The 19,182-nt window shown below is 32.4% G+C and overlaps 1 protein-coding gene across 15 annotated transcripts in view; it reads left to right on the top strand.

Annotated features, from left to right (window-relative positions):
- LOC114327356 (collagen alpha chain CG42342) overlaps positions 1-19,182 on the top strand; it is a 179,577-nt gene that overhangs the window by 10,060 nt on the left and 150,335 nt on the right. For 11 of the 15 annotated variants that reach the window (XM_050642091.1, XM_050642090.1, XM_050642101.1 and 8 more), the window contains exons 2-3: positions 12,784-12,872; positions 16,885-16,920. In XM_050642091.1, the coding sequence (XP_050498048.1) occupies positions 12,784-12,872; positions 16,885-16,920 (125 nt within the window). Of the gene's footprint in view, positions 1-12,783; positions 12,873-16,884; positions 16,921-17,860; positions 17,897-19,182 lie in introns of all 15 variants that reach the window. The other 4 variants (XM_050642096.1, XM_050642099.1, XM_050642092.1 and 1 more) reach the window with 3 other exon arrangements.

The raw sequence follows: 19,182 nt of genomic DNA on the forward strand, positions 1-19,182 counted from the left end.
GTGTACTTAATAACTGTAAAATTATATTAAGTAGTATAACTCACGCCATTTACTTGGTGTCTGTTTCTGTTTTTGTTTTGTTTGTAGTTTTTTATTATTTTTTATTTTTTATTGTATTTTTTATTTTGTATAAGCTTTGTCCACAAATTGGTAAAATTTGATTACAATAAAGCATACCTTATGCCCACAGGATTTAATTGATAAATTTTCAGAGAATTGCTTTTGATAATAAAGGTATTTGTATGTGCTTATTTATGGTATTTCTATTTATTTCCTTTTCCTATTTTATCCCGATAAGGATCAACTAAGAGATACTGAAGCCACGAGAAAAGATAAGTCTAGCCTAAGATAATTTAGTTATTTTTTTATGACAAAAAAGCACCCTGAGATTTTTCTTAATTTTTTTATGTATGATTTGCGACAATTGAATAATTAATTAAATAGTTACTAATTAATATAAAAGTAAGAGAAAGCAGATCATAACAACATGGTGAACCAACGTGGGACGTGAAAGTATCTCTAATTGTGCATTTGTAAGGATAGGAAACGGAAAAACAGGTGATGAAAAATTTATTTGCCCGTCGGAAAAAGTTGATATATTTAAAATTTATGAAATATTTTGTTAGAGTTATTTTTATCTAGGTACAATTTTTACATATTCATTTTATTTTTGACTGATTTGAAAAGTTTCGATCACGTTTTGACAAATTTTGAACACTGTGGCACCGCCTCGGTGTTGTTTAAAATAAAAAAAGCAATGATAACGATCATAGAACAAATTTCTTATCTTAAATCATCCCTTATGTCAATACCGACCTCAAGAATTACCCGCAAAGCCAACTTTGTCGTCGATATTAAATTAGAAACTTCTAACTGGTTTTTAAACACCGAATTTCCAGATTGATTCCGAGGGAACAATAGATTTTGGCGCCTCTGTACACTAACGACGTCTTCGGAATATCAATGAGTCCGTTTAAAAGTCGGAAAAGTTCAGCAACAAGCGCCTATGGCGAACCTCTAATGAGTTTTGAAGTTTATTAGAAAAGTTTCCAAGAAAAACAAATTACGCTCTTGGATCTCTGAGCAAAAATACCAAATCCAGACCGGATGCTGCCTGGATTGCCTGGCGAAGTCGACTTGTTGGAGGGCTTTTAGGACTATAAAAATTATTTGTAAGATAAATGTTATTTTAGAGTCATTTTAATTTTATCTTTCACGATTTTTAGCGAAGACTTCGTAACTTTAACTTATTCTAACAACTAGTTCATACTCTTTAAAAAGATGTGGAAGGAAAATAATATCTAGGTTCCTAAACAATATTTTTAACTATGGTTGCATTATATTTCTAGCTATCAACACCTTTGGTTAGACCTGTACTCAGCCGCATTATTTCTTAAGTTTTGTATTATTAGTTGGAAAAATGTGTAATACTCATGGCCGATAGCCACTTTCTTTTTAGTATATAGGCAGTTTTATTGCCTAAATTACGCACTATTTTCAAACCTCACCCTATAATTAAACATGACGGTTTAATTATGTTAAAAATGCATGATCATTGCAGCTGCACTCCTTTTTTAAGTACCCCTTTGGAATGTTCATATTACTGTTCGAATATTAATTAGTATGGCGATATGTAGGAGCCAACCCCCGATTTGAGCCCATTTCATAGTTTACTCTCGCGATGTCCCCTGACGTAAATTTATAGTTGTGATCGAGAACTCGCATTTAAAGGGTTTGGATCTGAGCAACAATACCAAATCCAGACCGGATGCTGCCTGGATTGGGAGAAGTCGACTTGTTGGAGAGCTATTCTTCTTCTTCGTCTAGCCATTCACGTCCACATCTGAACATAAGCCTCTTCAAGTCTTCCTTTCCATTGTTTTTTGTTGTACGCTACTTGTAGCCAATTTTTGCCGGCAGTTCGTTTCAGATCATCTGTCCATCTCATAGGAGGTCTGCCCTGGGTCTTTTGTGTTCGTATGGTCTCCAGGTTAGAATTGTTCTGTGCCATTTGTTAAGATCGCTGCTAGCTACATGTCCAGCGTATTTCCTTTTCAATTTTAGTGATTTTTGTACCACATCGGTGACTTTGATTTTCTGTCTTATCCAAGTTTGTTTTCCTGTCCTTAAGTGATATGCCAAGCATTGCTCTTTCCATCGCGTGTTGAGTGACTCTGAGTATGTTCATATTCTTTTTTGTGATTGTCCATGTTTGTGCCCCATATGTTAATATCGGAATAATGCATGCATCAAAAACTTTAGATCTCAGATGTAGTTGAATTTGCTGATTTCTGAGTATATAGTTCAGTTTGCCGAATGCTGCCCATGCTAACTTTCTTCTTCTTCTTATTTTTTCCGTTTGAATTTCCCTATTTGGTATTATTTTTTGTCCTAAGTATATATTCTTCAACTTTTTCTATAACTTTGTTGTTTATTATTGTCATCGTTTCTTCGGATTGCATGACTTTTGTTTTGTTTAAATTCATTTTTAGTCCTATTTTAGAAGATTCTGTGTGTAGTTCTGAAAACATGGTTTGCAGTTCTTGTAGGTCGGTAGCTATCAGGATTATGTCATCCGCAAATCGTAGATTACTGAGGTAGCGGTCATTGATGTTTATTCCCTTATATTTCCAATTTAGATTTTTAAAAACGTCCTCCAAAACTAAGGTGAACAGTTTGGGTGATAGAGTGTCTTCCTGTTTGACTCCCCTGTTTAATGGTACAGGGTTCATGTATTCATTTTCATTTCGGTAGTATGTAGCTGTAGCTTGGTTCATAGTTTCTTTTATTAGGTTAATATATCTGCTGTCTATTCTACAATTTTGCATTGCGTTTATTACGGCCGTGTGTTCTATAGTGTCGAAAGCTTTTTCGTAGTCTACAGATGCTATACAAATTGGAAACTTGTATTCGTTACATTTTTCTAGTAATATTTTTGTGGTTAACAGGTGATCGGAAGTTGAATAGCCTTTTCTAAAACCTGTCTGTTCATATGGTTGGTATTCATCTAATTTTCTTGTTAGTCGGGTAGTTATGACTTTGGTGAGTATTTTAAATAGGTGCGACAATAGACTGATGGGCCTGTAGCTTTCCAACTTTCGATTACCACCTTTTTTGTGTAATAAGATTACTTTAGAGTTGTTCCAGCTCTTAGGGACTTTGCCCTGGTGTAAACAACTGTCTATAAGCTTAGTTACAATTGCAATGAGTTCCTTACCTCCTTCTAATATCATATATGTGATAACCCTATCTTCTCCTGTAGCTTTATTTCTCTTCATGTTTCCTAATGCTGTAGTTACCTCTGAAATTGTTACTTTTGGCATTATTTCCGATCAAACATTTTTTATTAATTTCCGTGCTGGTCTCATTTCATCGTCTTGTTGATGTGTTCTGTAGAGTTCTGTGTAAAATTCTTCTATTCGTTTCGGTATGTTTTCTCTAGTTGTGATTTCATTTTCGTCTTTTCCCATTAATGATATTATCTGACGTCGTTCTAGTGTCGGTCTGAGGCATTTCATACTCTTATTTTTTTCAATAGTTGTTGTTATTAATTTTCTTCTTCTTTTCTTTTTTGTCTTCTGATTCCTTTTCTAATCTGCCTATTAAGTTATCTATATTCTGCGGTTCCCTTTTTGTTAGATTTATTTAAGATCTTCCTTTTTTCTATTGTAATATTTCTTTGTCTAATTCATTGTGTGTTGTTTTTGGTTTTTTCAGTTGCAGAATCCTTTTGTTCACTGTTTCGGTTATAAGGTTATTCAAATCATCAATATCATTGGGGTTTATCTGCTACATGTTAACTTGATTTAATGCATGTATTATCTTTTTATTAAATTCACTAGGAGAGCTATTAGGACTATAAAAATTATTTGTAAGATAAATGTTATTTTAGAGTCATTTCAATTTTATCTTTCGCGATTTTTAGCGAATATTTTGTAACTCCAACTTATTCTAACAACTACTTATATTCTTTAAAGAGATTTGGAAGGAAAAATAATATCTAGGTTCTTAAACAATATTTTTAACTATTCTGGCATCCTATTTCCTAGCTATCAACACTTTTAGATCACTAACTTTGATGCGTTTAGTCTAGTTAGAAGAATGTGTATACTTATGAATTATGTTAAAAGTGCATGAAATCATTGCAGTTGCACTCCTTTTTTACATTCCCCTTTGGAATGTTCATATTACTCTTCAAATATTAATTAGTGTGGCGGTCTGTAATAAATAAGTGCTAACCCCCGATTTGAGCATATTTCATAGTTTACTGTCGAGATGTCTGCTGACGTAAATTTATAGTTGTGATCGAGAACTCGCATTTAAAGCGGCAAGTTGAAATTGTTTGTCAGCGGTAAGTTGAAATTGTTTGTCACTCTCGTTAAGCATAAAATTTAGTAACCTTTTCTTATCTTTCTAGAGTTGAATTATTAAAGTATTTTATATTTAATGAGTTATTACTATTTACATTTAACGGTAGAATTTTTGCATGTATGCGAATTAAACAATAGATTTTGGCGCCTCAGTACACTAACGACGTCTTTGAAATATCAATGAGTCCGTTTAAAAGTAGGGAAAGTTCAGCAACAAGCCTTTAATAAGTTTTGAAGTTTATTAGAAAAGTTTCCAAGAAAAACAAATTACGCTCTTGGATCTCTGAGCAAAAATACCAAATCCAGACCGGATGCTGCCTGGATTGCCTGGCGAAGTCGACTTGTTGGAGGGCTTTTAGGACTATAATAATTATTTGTAAGATAAAATTTAAGAGTCATTTTAATTTTATATTTCGCGATTTTTAGCGAAGATTTCGTAACTCCAACTTTTAATAACTATTTCATATTCCTTAAAGAGATTTGGAAGGAAAAATACATACCTATTACATTAGCACACTAATGAAAAACAAAAAGAACAAGGCCAAAGAGAGCGCAACTTTATCTTTTCTTCGAGAGACAAAGAAAACTCTTTAATCCAAAATAAATATATAACCAAAGAAGCAATGGAACAGATCGGTTAAGTCATCATCAACAGTTATTCCATCTATCGTCGAATGTAAGCCTCCCTTAGGTGTGTCCATTCATATCTGTTTGCTGTTTTTTGCATCCATTCGTGGCCAGCCATTCGCTTGATGTCATCAGTCCCGGTGGCGCCCAAAATCCCGACAGCCAAAATCCCGACGGCCAAAACACCGACACGCCAGAATTCCGACATGCCAGAATCCCGACAGGCCAAAATCCCGACATGCAACAATCCTCGCATAAGTAAAAATTTAGACCACTACATTTCGAATATTTATTGTTTCCTTTTCAAATGCAATACCAAATCATATTATAGAGTATTGAAATTGAAAAATTACTACTTACTAATAAGTACGGGTACTAAGGCCGATGCCACATTATGCGTTTTGACCGGATGTGGTGAAAACGCATCCGTTTCCAACGCAACCGGACCGACCTGTCACACTATGCGTTTAGTCTGGTGCAGTTTGTAAGCGCGTACCGATGACTCAAAACGCATCCGTTTCCAACGCAACCGTATCGATCTGTCACACTATGCGTTTTCACCGGATGCGGCGGAAACGCATCCGGTCAAAACGCATAATGTGGCATCGACCTAATTATTATGTATTTTAAAAGAAAAAATTATTTCAACACTTCATTTTAAAATATAAAAGCTATACTTACTGAAATGAAAGGCTGTGACATGATAATATCTATTAGTATATAAAAGGAAACTTGATTTCAGGATTTGATTATACATATTATATTATTGGACTATATATTGGCAAAAAAAAATAATTAAATTCATATACCCATGTTATGAATTTTATTTAGACAATTAGTTCATCTTAAATGGTAAATACTTTTGTTTAGTAACAAAAAATAAAAAACAGATGGCCATAAACAAAAAACAAGAAATAAATGTAATTATATGTTAAAAAGAAACTTATCAAACCTGTCGGGATTCTGGCCTGCCGGGATTTTGGCCTGTCGGGATTCTGGCGTGTCGAGATTTTGGCCATCGGGATTGTGGCTGTCGGGATTTTGGCTGTCGGGATTTTGGGGTAGACCCCATTAGTCCATTTGGTTTGAGGTCTGCGTCTACTTCTCTTACTTGTTCTTGGTAGCAATGCAAGAACATGACAAGTTTTTGGATTACATGTGTTACTTTTGATCATCTTCTTATTTCCTCGTTGGAATCGCTGAGCTTAAGCTGTGGAAAAGTAAACCATAATAGGTTTCTCAATAATAAAAAAACAAAAAACTTATTGTTTCACACGAACAAACTGTTACTTGAGTTTTATTGGAATAAACTTGAAATTGATAATACTCAGGGACATACCCCAGTACCTGGTGACACGCCAAACTACCAGCCTGTTCAGAAGCCTAACCGGTAATATTTATTATCGGTAATAGAAAAAAATTTATTAAATGTATTTTATTCCTTCTCAGGATTATGATTGTAACTATTGTATGATATATGATTGTATGATTATGATAATATTAGTTAGCGTTCTGAACCAAATGGAATTAAAAAAAAATAAAAGTTTTCTGGATTGTTACATTATGTTACTAAGCAATATTTTTAACGATCCAATTATAAAAATGAATAAAAGGCTGAAAGAAGTGGACAATAGTTAGTTAGTCTGTTGTAACTCTCTAACTCTTAATCAAAAGCCAATTAAAGACCCCACAGGGATATTTCCACCAAAGCCCATTCACCAAATCCGCAACGACACAAAAGCCGGCAATAAATAAAACACTTAACAACCCTACAAGCTACCCCGTAGTTAAAAATCGCCACTTTGTACTGCGACCCCTCAACAGGGTCTATTTACCGAAGTGATTTGGACGAATAATTTCAAAAAACACCCCCTTTTCGTCCCGAACGGTGCACCTACAAAGAGATGTACACAACTCATTTTCCAGAACTGAATTATTCACATCTAATTTACCGATGACTCCAGTTAAATACTGTACCGTCCGCCCCACAAATCATTGGCGGAGACGACCGGGAACCAAGCAGGTTTTGGTAGCGAAACTAAAGACTTGGTAGTGAAATCAAAGAAAAATTAACGATGACAACAACAGAAGTAGAAGAACAGAATACAACAAGTAATTATTTCCGAATTACAAATTTATCATCATTTTCCTTCTTCCATAATGTAATTTTCATTTGGTCATCAACTAAAGTGATGATGACAAAATGACAATTGCGTTATGGAACAAGGAAAATGCATTTTCCTAAAGGCATTACGAAGTGTTGAAACACGATAGATTTTGAATTCATACTTTTCATGGTAATTATCTATCCCAGATAAGAAGGGACAAAAGGGTCCTGTGTGAATTATTTGAATGCACAAATGTTTCCACTTATGGGCATACCGATACAATTCCAATTTCAAAAAAAGGGATTCTGCTGTCCGATTTTACTACTTATTCACCTGCATAAAAATAGGGCAGTCAATGTAGACCGAAAACTTGCATTATTTCGGAAAAAAATCAAACAAGCTTATATTTTTCTAAAATATAATGTTAAAGTAAAAAGCTCTACTCACAGATTTGGCAGCAATTTGTTTATTAATTGTTTAGACAATAAAAGCTGTTTTGTATAAACAATTTTGACGATATCGGTGAATTAATCTTTTTTACCTAGGTTAAATCCAATTCTGACGTAACAATGGGAAAATTTAAAAAAATGAGCTCCTATACAGTGTGTCTGCGTAACTTTGGAACCATATGGGAATTTTTTTATTGTCAATTTTACGAAAAAAGTTATTCCTTATAAAAAGCTCTGCATGGTCTAAAATCTAAGATGCAATAATAATATATAAACTTTTATCAATTTTATATGAGGTATGTTAAAAAATATGAATTTCGCTCAAGAGTAAAGTAGGTACTTTTATAGTTCACATTATTTCAAATATAATAATATTAATATTAAAACATAGCTTTTAATTTAGAATAACTTTTTATAACATTATAACAATTTTCGATATTGTGAAATATAAAAATACTTTACTCTTGAGCAAAATTCATATTTTTTATATACCTCGTATAAAATTGACAAAATTTAAAATCTGATATTGCATCTTAGATTTTTTACCATGCAGCATTTACCATGCAAATTTTCCAATAGGTTCCAAGTTAGGCAGACATACTGAATAAGAGCTCAAAATTTTTTTTAACATTTATTGTTTTTTAAGCCTGTTATTAGATGTATTTTGGCTAAGTTGTACAAAAAAACGTTTTGATGACTTAGTATTAGCATTTTTTTTAACTGATATTTTTCGGTGGTTGTATTAACTTTTTTATCTTTCTTAATATCCAAAAAAAATGTGTATTTTATTCTTAAAGTAAAATAATTTAGTGCATTTTAAAGATTACATCTTATAAGCTTTAAAAAACGCCGATAAAATTGTAATATACCCGTTTAAACTGGAGTATCATATCCTCTTAAAGTGGTAATTCTGTAAAACTTAAATGTGCAAATGTGAAATTCAATAATCCTAAAAAAACCGTCAAACAAAAAAAAATAGATACACCCAAAAAATAATTGGAAACCCACTTATCCTAGGGGTGGTTAAAATACCTTGCATCAGAGAAAAGTAATTAAATCACCCTCAAGATCCATGACCCCCCCCCCCAAATTCCTGGATCCGCCACTGGCGTTATTTTTGTGACAAATCGGATCTTTTTCGGGCGATCATCGGATAATCTAGAGAAATTTGGTTGGCAACACTGCCTTCGACACATCATCATTATGCAACCTCATTCGTCCACTGTTAACAATTTGTTGCTAATTTGTTCAGTATTCAGCCGACACAAGAATCTGACTATCTACTTGTAAATAGGGCGATAAATGGAAAAAGAAGATTTTTATATACTCGTAATGTTGGTTGAAATAAAAGCTCCAGCATATAATTCCCTTTCCTTTTTGTGAAAAACAAAAAAGTGTGCGCTCCTGCCTTGCACTTCTCCATCTGAAATTAGGAAAAAGATACTTTCACCCCTGATTATCCCTCTCGGAGAATTTACATAACGCGATTATTGCCCCATCCAGTGTTTTGTTGCATTACCAACCATCATCGTTTCCTCGAGTGTTTGCTCTTCTTCTGTTCACTTGCAGAACGGTCCCTCTCGCCTTTTGTGCCGGGAACAGTCGCAGCAATTTGCTTTACGTGTCTATCTCAAGTCGTTAGAGGGTCGTAAGTTCATATTTCCTTCAAGGGGATGATTGCGAGATGAACTGTAAATGAATTAGTGGAAAAGTTCGGGATTTATTGAGTGCGGAAAATGTGTTTCGGGGAATATTTCTAAGAAGATGATATTACACGTGGGTATAACCTGTTTTCCATAAAACAGGAAAGATGAGAGGAGATAAAAGATACTAATACAAGAACGATTAATAACTAGTCATCGAAAAAACCGTAATTAGGAAATGCCATGAAATAATCATTCCTACTGTAATATTCGAACTACCACAGAAAGTTGGGGGATTAATGTTTAACAATAAAACTCTAAAGGTACGTATCCATACAAGGGCGAGCCCCGCTTCGTGTAGCAGCTCCACATAGTGGATACGTCGGTGAACCCCGCTCGGCGCTCACCCTCTTCGATCCAACCGGTTTTCGGTTTATATGTAGGGGAGCTCATACCGTATCCATTCACCATCCATACCGTATACACGGAGCGCGGTTCACCCTTGTATGGATACGTACCTTAACACGCATATACATAACTAACATAAGGAATGTATGTACATATATATATAAAAATATTAATATAATTTCAGTGGTGTGGACTGTATGTTTCTTTGGGTTGTTAGTCCAGGAACCAAAGCTTTTCACCTCGTAATTTTTACAGAATAGATCAATTTGCTTGAATGATTTGAGAATAAGTAGTGGATAGTCCATGGATCAAAATCTATATGATGCCGACAGGCGCTTTTACCATGGGGGTGGTTGCCACCCCATCTGGGGGGGTGGAAATTTTTTATTATATTTTGACTGCAAAAGGTAATAAAAGCATTAATTATAAGCAAAAAATGGTCTATACATTTTTTTGATAAAATTAATAGTTTTTGATTTATTCGCTATCGAAAGTGTTAGTTTTATATTTAAAAAATCAATGTTTTTCGATGATATACTCATTTGAAAATCATGAAACGTGAAACGTAAAACACGTTTCATGAAAATAAAACACAGATAAACAAATCTTGAAGTCCGCTTACCAATGAAACGAATGTGATTCATGCTCATAAAACATTTTTATTTTCGGAAAGTTTCCTAAATGGCCGGACGTCTATTTGTTTAGCAGTGTTTTATTTCCATGAAACGTGATTTACGTTTCATGTTTCTTTGGTGTGCGACCTGACTTACGATTCACTCAATTTTTGCCGTAGAACAAATTTTATCAAACCAAGTTCTTGAAAATTAAATTACCTACAATTTCATATTTCAACATTGTTTCGTATCTTTGCCAGTCAAACTTGTAGAATCTATTAATAATACATAAATAAAGAAGAATAAATAAGGCCAATGACTAAAATCACCGTTAACTTACATTATTATGCTTCCAATTGGATTTCTTCTATTTTTTTAAATATATTAATTTTTTAACCGTAACTTTTTTATTTTTTATCTTAGAAAGTTCGTTAAAAAAGAATTTTGTAGGTTTTTACAAGAGTCTTTAATTTGGAATAAATTCAATAGTTCAAATACTAATTGTTTTTTGAAAAATGCTCAGACCTGTCGATTAATATTTCAAGTCGAATTTTTTTTACATATAATAATAATGTATACAGGGTGTCCCAATTCAAAGATATGACGTCGTCGTTGATTTTCTTAAATGGCAACACTGTCATTTTGATAACTATTTTGATAGGATGTGTAAAGTTATACATAACTGCAAAAGATCAAGTTTTATTCCCTACCATTTAAAAGATAATTTTAAAAGATAATAAAAAATAAAAAGTTATGAAAAACAAGTAATCAAATAATTGAATTTAATTATTTCAAAAAAGCAAATGCTCAGAATGTTCAAAACGAATTTAGATCGCGTTTAGGATATTGTCAAATAGCCAGTGGGCAACATTATGAGCATTTGCTTAATTAAAATAATTAAATTCAATTATTTGATTACTTGTTGTTCATAACTTTGTTATCTTCTATTATATCTTAGATGGTAGGGAATAAAAATTTGATATTTTGCAGTTATCTATAACTATACACATCTTATCAAAATAGATATCAAAATGACAGTGTTGCCATTTAAGAAAATTAACGATGACGTCATATCTCTAAATTGGGATACCCTGCATACATTATTATGCTATGTAAAAAATTTCGATATGAAATACTAATCGACAGGTCTGAGCATTTTTCAAAAGAACAATTAGTATTTGAACTATTGAATTTATTCCAAATTATAGACTCTTGTTTTTCATAACTTTGTTATCTTTTATTATCTTGTAAATGGTAGGGAAGAAAAATTTGATATTTTGCAGTTGTGTATAACTTTACACACCATATCAAAATAGCTATTAAAATGACAGTGTTGCCATTTAAGAAAATCAACGATGACGTCATATCTCTAAATTGGGACAACCTGTATACATTATTATTGTATGTAAAAAATTTCGATATGAAATACTAATCGATAGGTCTGAGCATTTTTCAAAAAAACAATTAGTATTTGAACTATTGAATTTATTCCAAATTACAGACTCACTCTGTATATTTACATTCAACTATTTTTAATGGGTAATAAGCCACAATTTTACCAAAAAAATGATTTTATTAACGTTTCGAAGCCCAAATCGGGTTTCGTTTCATCAAAATACAAAATACTACTAAAATAAACAAAAATGTTGTTGCTAGGTAAAAAAATTCTGCTAATAATTTATTTAGTCTGACTCATTTATATTGGCAATTCAGAAGTAGAAGACTTTAAAATGATATCGCCAATATTAATGAGTTGCGTTCCTGGGATGACTTTACTAAATTTTTTAATTTAAATTAGCAACAACATTTTTGTTTATTTTAGTAGTATTTTGTATTTTGACAACGAAACCCGATTTGGGCTTCGAAACGTTAATAAAATCATTTTTTTGGTAAAATTGTGGCTTATTACCCAATAAAAATACAGTAAAACCTGTGTTAACGGCCACCTGTCAAAACCGGCCACCTGAACTAGCCGGCCAGTTTCACAGTTCCCCAAACCAAAATTTGTGGACTACAAAACCTGATATTAGCGGCCACCTTTTTATATCGGCCAATAGTCCTGTCATTTTTAGTGACCGTTATTGACAGGTTTTACTGTAGTTGATTATAAAAATGCCACAAGGAAATAGCTTCAGTATATTTACATGTTTCGCAACGTTGGCAAATTATTGGTTCGAATGGATGTATTCGAAGAATCATATTAATGATATTGTTGTAATATGAGTCTATTTCTCTATACGTACTTCATGATTTCCGGTAGGTAACCTGCTCATGTATAGTTGGAAGAAAGGTTACTCCTAACATCTAGTATTATTAGACTTTATTTTCAGTATCGAACTTTACTATCATTACTAACGTAATGATTCCAGTAGGTACATTTCTTCATAATTCTTACATGTTTTCATTTCAAGACTATCTAAATCTTTACGGTAGCCATGTAATGCTCAGCGTATTAAAGTCATATTCCGCACAAATCTTTAACAAAAAATAGAAACTACATTACATGTATTCTTGCTATAGCAACATTTTAAATGTTTTATTTTATCTTTATTTTATCTTTTCAGGGCCAGCTGGTCCACCTGGACCTCCTGGAGTTCCTGGCAAGAGAGGAAGGAAGGGGAAAAAGGGAGAATCTGGGGAATCTGGCCCACCTGTAAGTAGCAGCCATATTTAAATAAATATTGAATAATTATATTCCTCTGATCTGAAATATATAACATCTAATTGGATTTTTGTTCTCATATAGAAATATGTAAAAAATATAGTTTCTATTATTTTTCTAAATAAAGGTCACCATATACTTCAGATGGGAAGATTCTTTCCAAATTATAGAAAAAAATGTTTCAAAATATTTATTATAACCTGTTTATAAAAATGTCCTTGCTTTCTACTTGTACATATGTCTATGTATACAGGGTGTTTCATTAATAATTGTCCATATAGTAACTGGAGAAACTTTAGCACAAAATACGAAGATTTAACCTAAAACACTTAAATAAAATGTGGTTCCTTACTGAGTTACAGGGTGTTTTATCAAAAAATTGTAAAACTATTTTTTCTCGGCATTTTAAAACTGTTCGACGTATCCTTTTCATACTTGGCAGGTAGTATAGGTACTGTACAAACTACTAAATTAGGTTAACCAAACGTTTCTGGCTATTACCAGAGGCGTACGACGAGGGAAAGTGAATGGTTGACCCTTTCCAAATTCTACGCCACTGGCGAGATTGCTATTTTAGTTCAATTTTTGGATTCTCCAATAATTTCTATGAAAATAACATACTCTTCATTTGTAACGATAAAGTCATTAGTTTTCGAGATCTTTGAAGTTAAAAATGAAACGACACGGTTATTTTGATTAATGTATTGTGTCGCTTCATTTTTAATTTCAAAGATCTCGACAACTAATAATTTTATCGTTACGAATGAAGAGTATATTATTTACATAAAAAGTATTGCAAAATTAAAAAATTACACTAAAATAGCAATTTCGTCAGTGGCGTAGAATTTGGGAAGGGTCAACCAGCCACTATCCCCTGTCGTACGCCTCTGGTAGTAGCTAGAAACGTTTATTTATCTTAATTTAGTGGGGTCTACAGTACCTACACTTTCTGCCAAGTATGATAATGATACGCCAAATAGTTTTAAAGTATGTACTGGGAAAAATATTTTTTAAATTTTAATCATATGAATCATATCATAAATTAATCAAAATATCTGTGCCGTTTCATATTTAACTTCAAATATCTCGAAAACTAATGACTTTATCGTTACCAATGAACAGTGTATTATTTACGTAGAAAGTATTGGAAAATCTAAAAGTGGCACTAAAATAGTCAACCTCCAGTGGCGTAGAATTTGAGAAGGGTCAACCATTCACCATCCCGTGTCGTACGCCTCTGGTAGTAGCTAGAAACGTTTGTTTATCATAATTTAGTAGGGTGTCTAGTAGTCGCACTTCCTGCCAAGTATGAAAAGGATAAGTAGAACAGTTCTAAAATGCTGAGCAAAAATAATATTTAAATTTTTAGATAAAACACCCTGTAACTCAGTAAGGAACCACATTTTATTTAAGTGTTTTAGGTTAAATCTTCGTATTTTGTGCTAAAGTTTCTTCAGTCACTATATGGACAATTATTAATGAAACACCCTGTATAATTTTCCTCCAGAACACCATTGTGTGATGCTATCAGATAAATATTTTCCCCAAATAAGAACTTTACAGGAAAATTTAAATTAAAATTATCTAGTGATAAAGCTTATTATCTTGGCTGAACTTATTTTCCCAGAGATTAATTAGGTATGTCCTATTACCTTTAATAAAGCAATACATGCCTTGTAGTTTTTTTATTATGCTTCTTTTGGAGTATATTACAATATGTTCACTGGTGGGACAATGAATCTCTTATTGTTCATGTATGACATGTTGTTTCTTTTTAATTTATAAAAATATCTCCCTTTCATGTATTCAACTTTAGTACTGCTTTATTTTTTAAGTGTTCCTTACGTCTTTCTTAATCGCTTTTGAAAAGTTTTTGTTTCAATTCTGCAGCTCTGCTCCATTGTTTGTGTTCTTAACTTTCATTTTCCTTCTATTTTGAAATAAGTTTCTTGTGTCTTATGTGAGTTTTTAATTTTTCGTTGCTTGCTCGGTGCTTCTTCCGTACCTTTTTTAGGACGTCCACCAACGGGTCGTTAAGCTGATCATTATTGGTTTCATCTTTCATGTCTTTCTGAAGGTTATTCTATATTTCTTTGTAGTTGCTATTGTGTTAGTAATCGCATTGAATATGACATTTTTGGTCCTTTCTACCATATATCTCCTTTTTTCTTCTTTACATTCAAGACCATCTTCACTCTAACCATGTTACAGTCAGCTCCAGTTTAAAATTGATAAAGTTACCATTTAAACAACGTCTTTTTTGGTAGCAGTTACAAAGTTGATTACATTCATCTTTATGCCATTTGTTGATTTCTGAAGTGCTCGTTTTCTGGGGTTTTTTTTTATAGGTCTTCATGACACATAGCCTGTGTTTCAGAAAAAAAAATATAAGAGTTTTATTCCTTTCGTTTCTATCTCTATATCCTTGAGGTCCAACTAAAAACTTTGAATCATCCTGCTTGTGGCCTATTTTGGCGTTAAGGTATCTCATCAGTATAGTAAAGTTGGTGGTTACCTCTTGAACTGCAGTATTAATGTATGTAGTCGTGGAACCATTTAACTTATTCGTCTGTGTATAAGAGTTTGACCCCATTCGATTATGTGTCTATATCCATAAGGTTCAACTAGAAACTCATCCCTGCCCATAACACTTACATCATCCTGCTCGTGGTCTCTTTTGGCGTTGGGATCTCCGATCTCCCATCAGTATAAGTTTACGTTCACTACTGACACCATCGCATGGTATCCTAGCCTAGAGCATAGTATCCTACTCTTCATATTCGTGAACGCTCGCATTTAAAATAGTGCATTTATTTTACCTTTCGATCGAAACTATATTATCGATCGCTATGTAAAATGAATGCATTATTTTGAATACCAGAATTCACAAATATGAAGAGTAAGATACTATTCTCTAGGCTAGGATACCATGCGATGGTCTCCGTAGTGAACGTAACCTAATAGTACACTTGGTGTTTACCTCTTGTATCGCAGTGTTAACGTAGTCTTAGAACCATTCAACTTCTTTGTCTGTGTGGACACTTGTGCATGGGCATTTGAAAATAAGGACGAAAATAATAAGTAAATATTATAAAATCGAAAAAGACTTAAAATAATAATAAGTAAATATTTTGAAATAGTTCTGTAGCCTAGGTAAAAATAAAAAATAATGGTTTTAAAAAAAAATTTGATAAAAAATAATTTAATATTATTAAATTTTTTATAACTTGATACTGATTGACTAGTCATAGTAGCATAGTTACAAAGGCATAGTAAATTTGTTTTGATGGTTTGTAAATTAAGAAAAAGAGGGGACTGTAAATTTCTAGTCAGAAGACAAAATATTTCGGCATGAACAAAAAATCAAAGTCAAACGTGTAAAGCTAAAATTACCAAAAAGAAGGATGAGGTACGGAAGTAAATAAAGAAAATATGTAGATACCTCACATTGGTATCTATTTGCAGTCATGCAAAACCCCAGTCGATAGTGTCTATTTCTTTTCATCCATGGTAGATGGCTCTACCTAGCTTATCTACTCCGTGAAGTAAAAAAATGGTCTTTTTTCCTCTAAATATGTCTTCCATTTGCCACTGCCTGATGTAGCCCAAGTATAGGTCGAAACATGTAGGCTATACGAATAATACACTTTTAGTACATAAAATGCCGCGGTCTATAACACTAATTACAAAAATTTGTTATTGGAAGATAAAGTCACATGAAGTGAGGAGATAAATATCTACTACAAACTGCCTTCCTTAAACTTTCAGTTTTTCGGTTTAAGACACTAATCTAAATATTATTACGCATATAGTGTATAATGATCAAAACACCTAGAGTCTAGGTCCTAGACCCCTTTTGATGTTATGAAATCGAAATTGTCAAAAATTGTCAAACATTTTGAACATTTTTTCTTTCTTTTTACCTAGGTATTTTTAGAAAATAACTTTATGCAAAATTATTTGTTTTTTATATTTATTTTATCCATTATTTTTTATTTCTTAGGGGACAGCAGGGACACCGGGCAAAAATGGCTTTCCGGTATATTATTTTTGTTTATTTTGTCATCTAATCATTATTTTTTACAGACATACCATCAGAATTCATTTTTTTTTCTTGATTTTTTACTGTATTCATTAATTACACAATATCATTCTGAATATTGCCAAAAATACAGTATTTCTTTATCTTGGATCCCTGTTATTAAAATTTAAATTTATGGATTAAAATACGAATATAATAACATATTTTATAAATTAAACACTGAAATGATACACTTAAAGTTAATTGCCACGAAAATAGCAATAGTGACCTATTAAATTAATTTTATGCTAATAGGGTTTATTTCTAAAAATATACAGGATGTTTCACGAAGAGCTTACACGATCTATATAAGGTCCTGAAACTGTTTTCTTATAACATGTTTATGTTAAATATTGTATTTATGTGGGATTAGCCAGACAATTACATTTTTACCTAAATTAACGTTTCTACTTCCATCCCGGAAATCCTTTTCAAAAAAGAGAATATTAAAGAATTGTATTTAAAAGAATGTCTAACCGCCAAGGTATTGAGAAGGTTATGTCTTTTCAAAATTGAGTTTGACATACTTAGCCACGGTGTTGTAGGCACCAGCCATGCTTTGGATTTTTATGCCCTGTTGTACATAAATATTTAATTATTATGTGTTTTTCTGATTTATTTCTATATGCCTCATGCGATTGTATGTGCGTGACTGTTCGTATTATGTATTATGTGTTGCATATGTATTGGGTATGATAAAAAACGTAACCCATAAACCAATTTTCATAAATATCGTGGAAATAGTTTCCGTTGTATAAATAGTGTTTCTCGTTGTGGAACACCCTGTATATTTGAAGAAAATAATTTTAAGTGAATATATTTTGGATATAGTTATGGGATCATCTCTGTAAAGAAATACATCACATATACATTTTGTTAAGGGTAGTAATTATTACAGGGTATCAGGGGTCTGAAAGGAGAAACTGGCTACAGGGTAAGACGTAGAAAACAAAACAACCCATTGCCTGTAGCTAAATCCCAAAAACTAGTTTAAACAATGACTTTGCAGCATTTTTAGTAGATTTAGTTTTATATACTTACCCCTTACCACTTATTTATGCAGTTTTTGAAATAAACTTTTAATATCAGTACTAATATTTGATTTGGAACTTTATATCGTCTGTTTTATGTCGTCTTCTCAACTTTGGTCTTCTGTGTGAAATATTTGAAAGATTTAGATACTCCTAGAACTGTAAAATTTTCTGGACCTACTTTTTCTCAATAACTTTCTGTGGAATTTACCCAAAAAGTTCTGGTAGTTGTAATTTTTGTGAAGACACTGGACCAATGTATGGAACCTTTTAGTAAAAGATTTCTTTACTTTTAGGATAGGTCTTTCCCTTCCTAGGTAGGATTGAATCCCACAGAAATATCCACTTTTTTTATGATGAAAATGTTGATTTTGTAATTTAACGGCACAGTCTTGTGGTCAATTTTTATTTGTTCTTAAGTACTTAAATCTCAAGAAAAAAATAGGGCCGCCAACAGGAACGGAGGTTTTCTTGTCTTTTTAACGAAATTTACAAAAATTGAATGAACGAAATAAAAGTGATTGTTGTTTTCCATACTTCTACAAAATTTATTACAAATTAATGGTGTTTACAAACTGACAAAAATAATGGTGTTTACAAAAACTTACATCGGTCAAACTCACAGAACCTTTGGTAAACGGATAGCAGAACACAAAAGGTCTTTTAAGAATAGAAAAACACATTCTACATACGCACGTCACCTTCTAGCTAGATCATAATCATTCTTTTAATGAACAGTTTCAAATTCTTCGTACTCAAAATAGCTATATACAGCTTATAATAGCCTTAAATTGCCTTAAGCTATATTTATTACAATCGGTGGAAATTAATAAATTGAAAATACAGATATAATCCTGAATCTTAAAAACTTTAAAAAAGGGTAAATCCTGTAGTTGGCTGTATACATTCGATAAAACAACGTGGAATGAAGTAAACACTTCTGTTGTATATAGGTATATGAATCTATTAAAATTTATCCACGAGGGAGTGGAAAATGTACAAAACGTTTTCGGTCAAACTGACGATCTTCAGTGTGAACTGATGACAAACTGATAATTCTGAACGACCAATTTGAGACAGTCAGCTCTCTACTTCTCAACCTATTCAGTTAGAGGCTTTAGAATGCAGAATAACATAGTAAAATAAATCACTTTTTATGTAAAAATGTCTACTTAAAATCGCTGTAGAA

Source organism: Diabrotica virgifera, chromosome 1, assembly GCF_917563875.1.
Source record: "Diabrotica virgifera virgifera chromosome 1, PGI_DIABVI_V3a".
In the NCBI taxonomy this organism is placed as follows: domain Eukaryota; kingdom Metazoa; phylum Arthropoda; class Insecta; order Coleoptera; family Chrysomelidae; genus Diabrotica; species Diabrotica virgifera.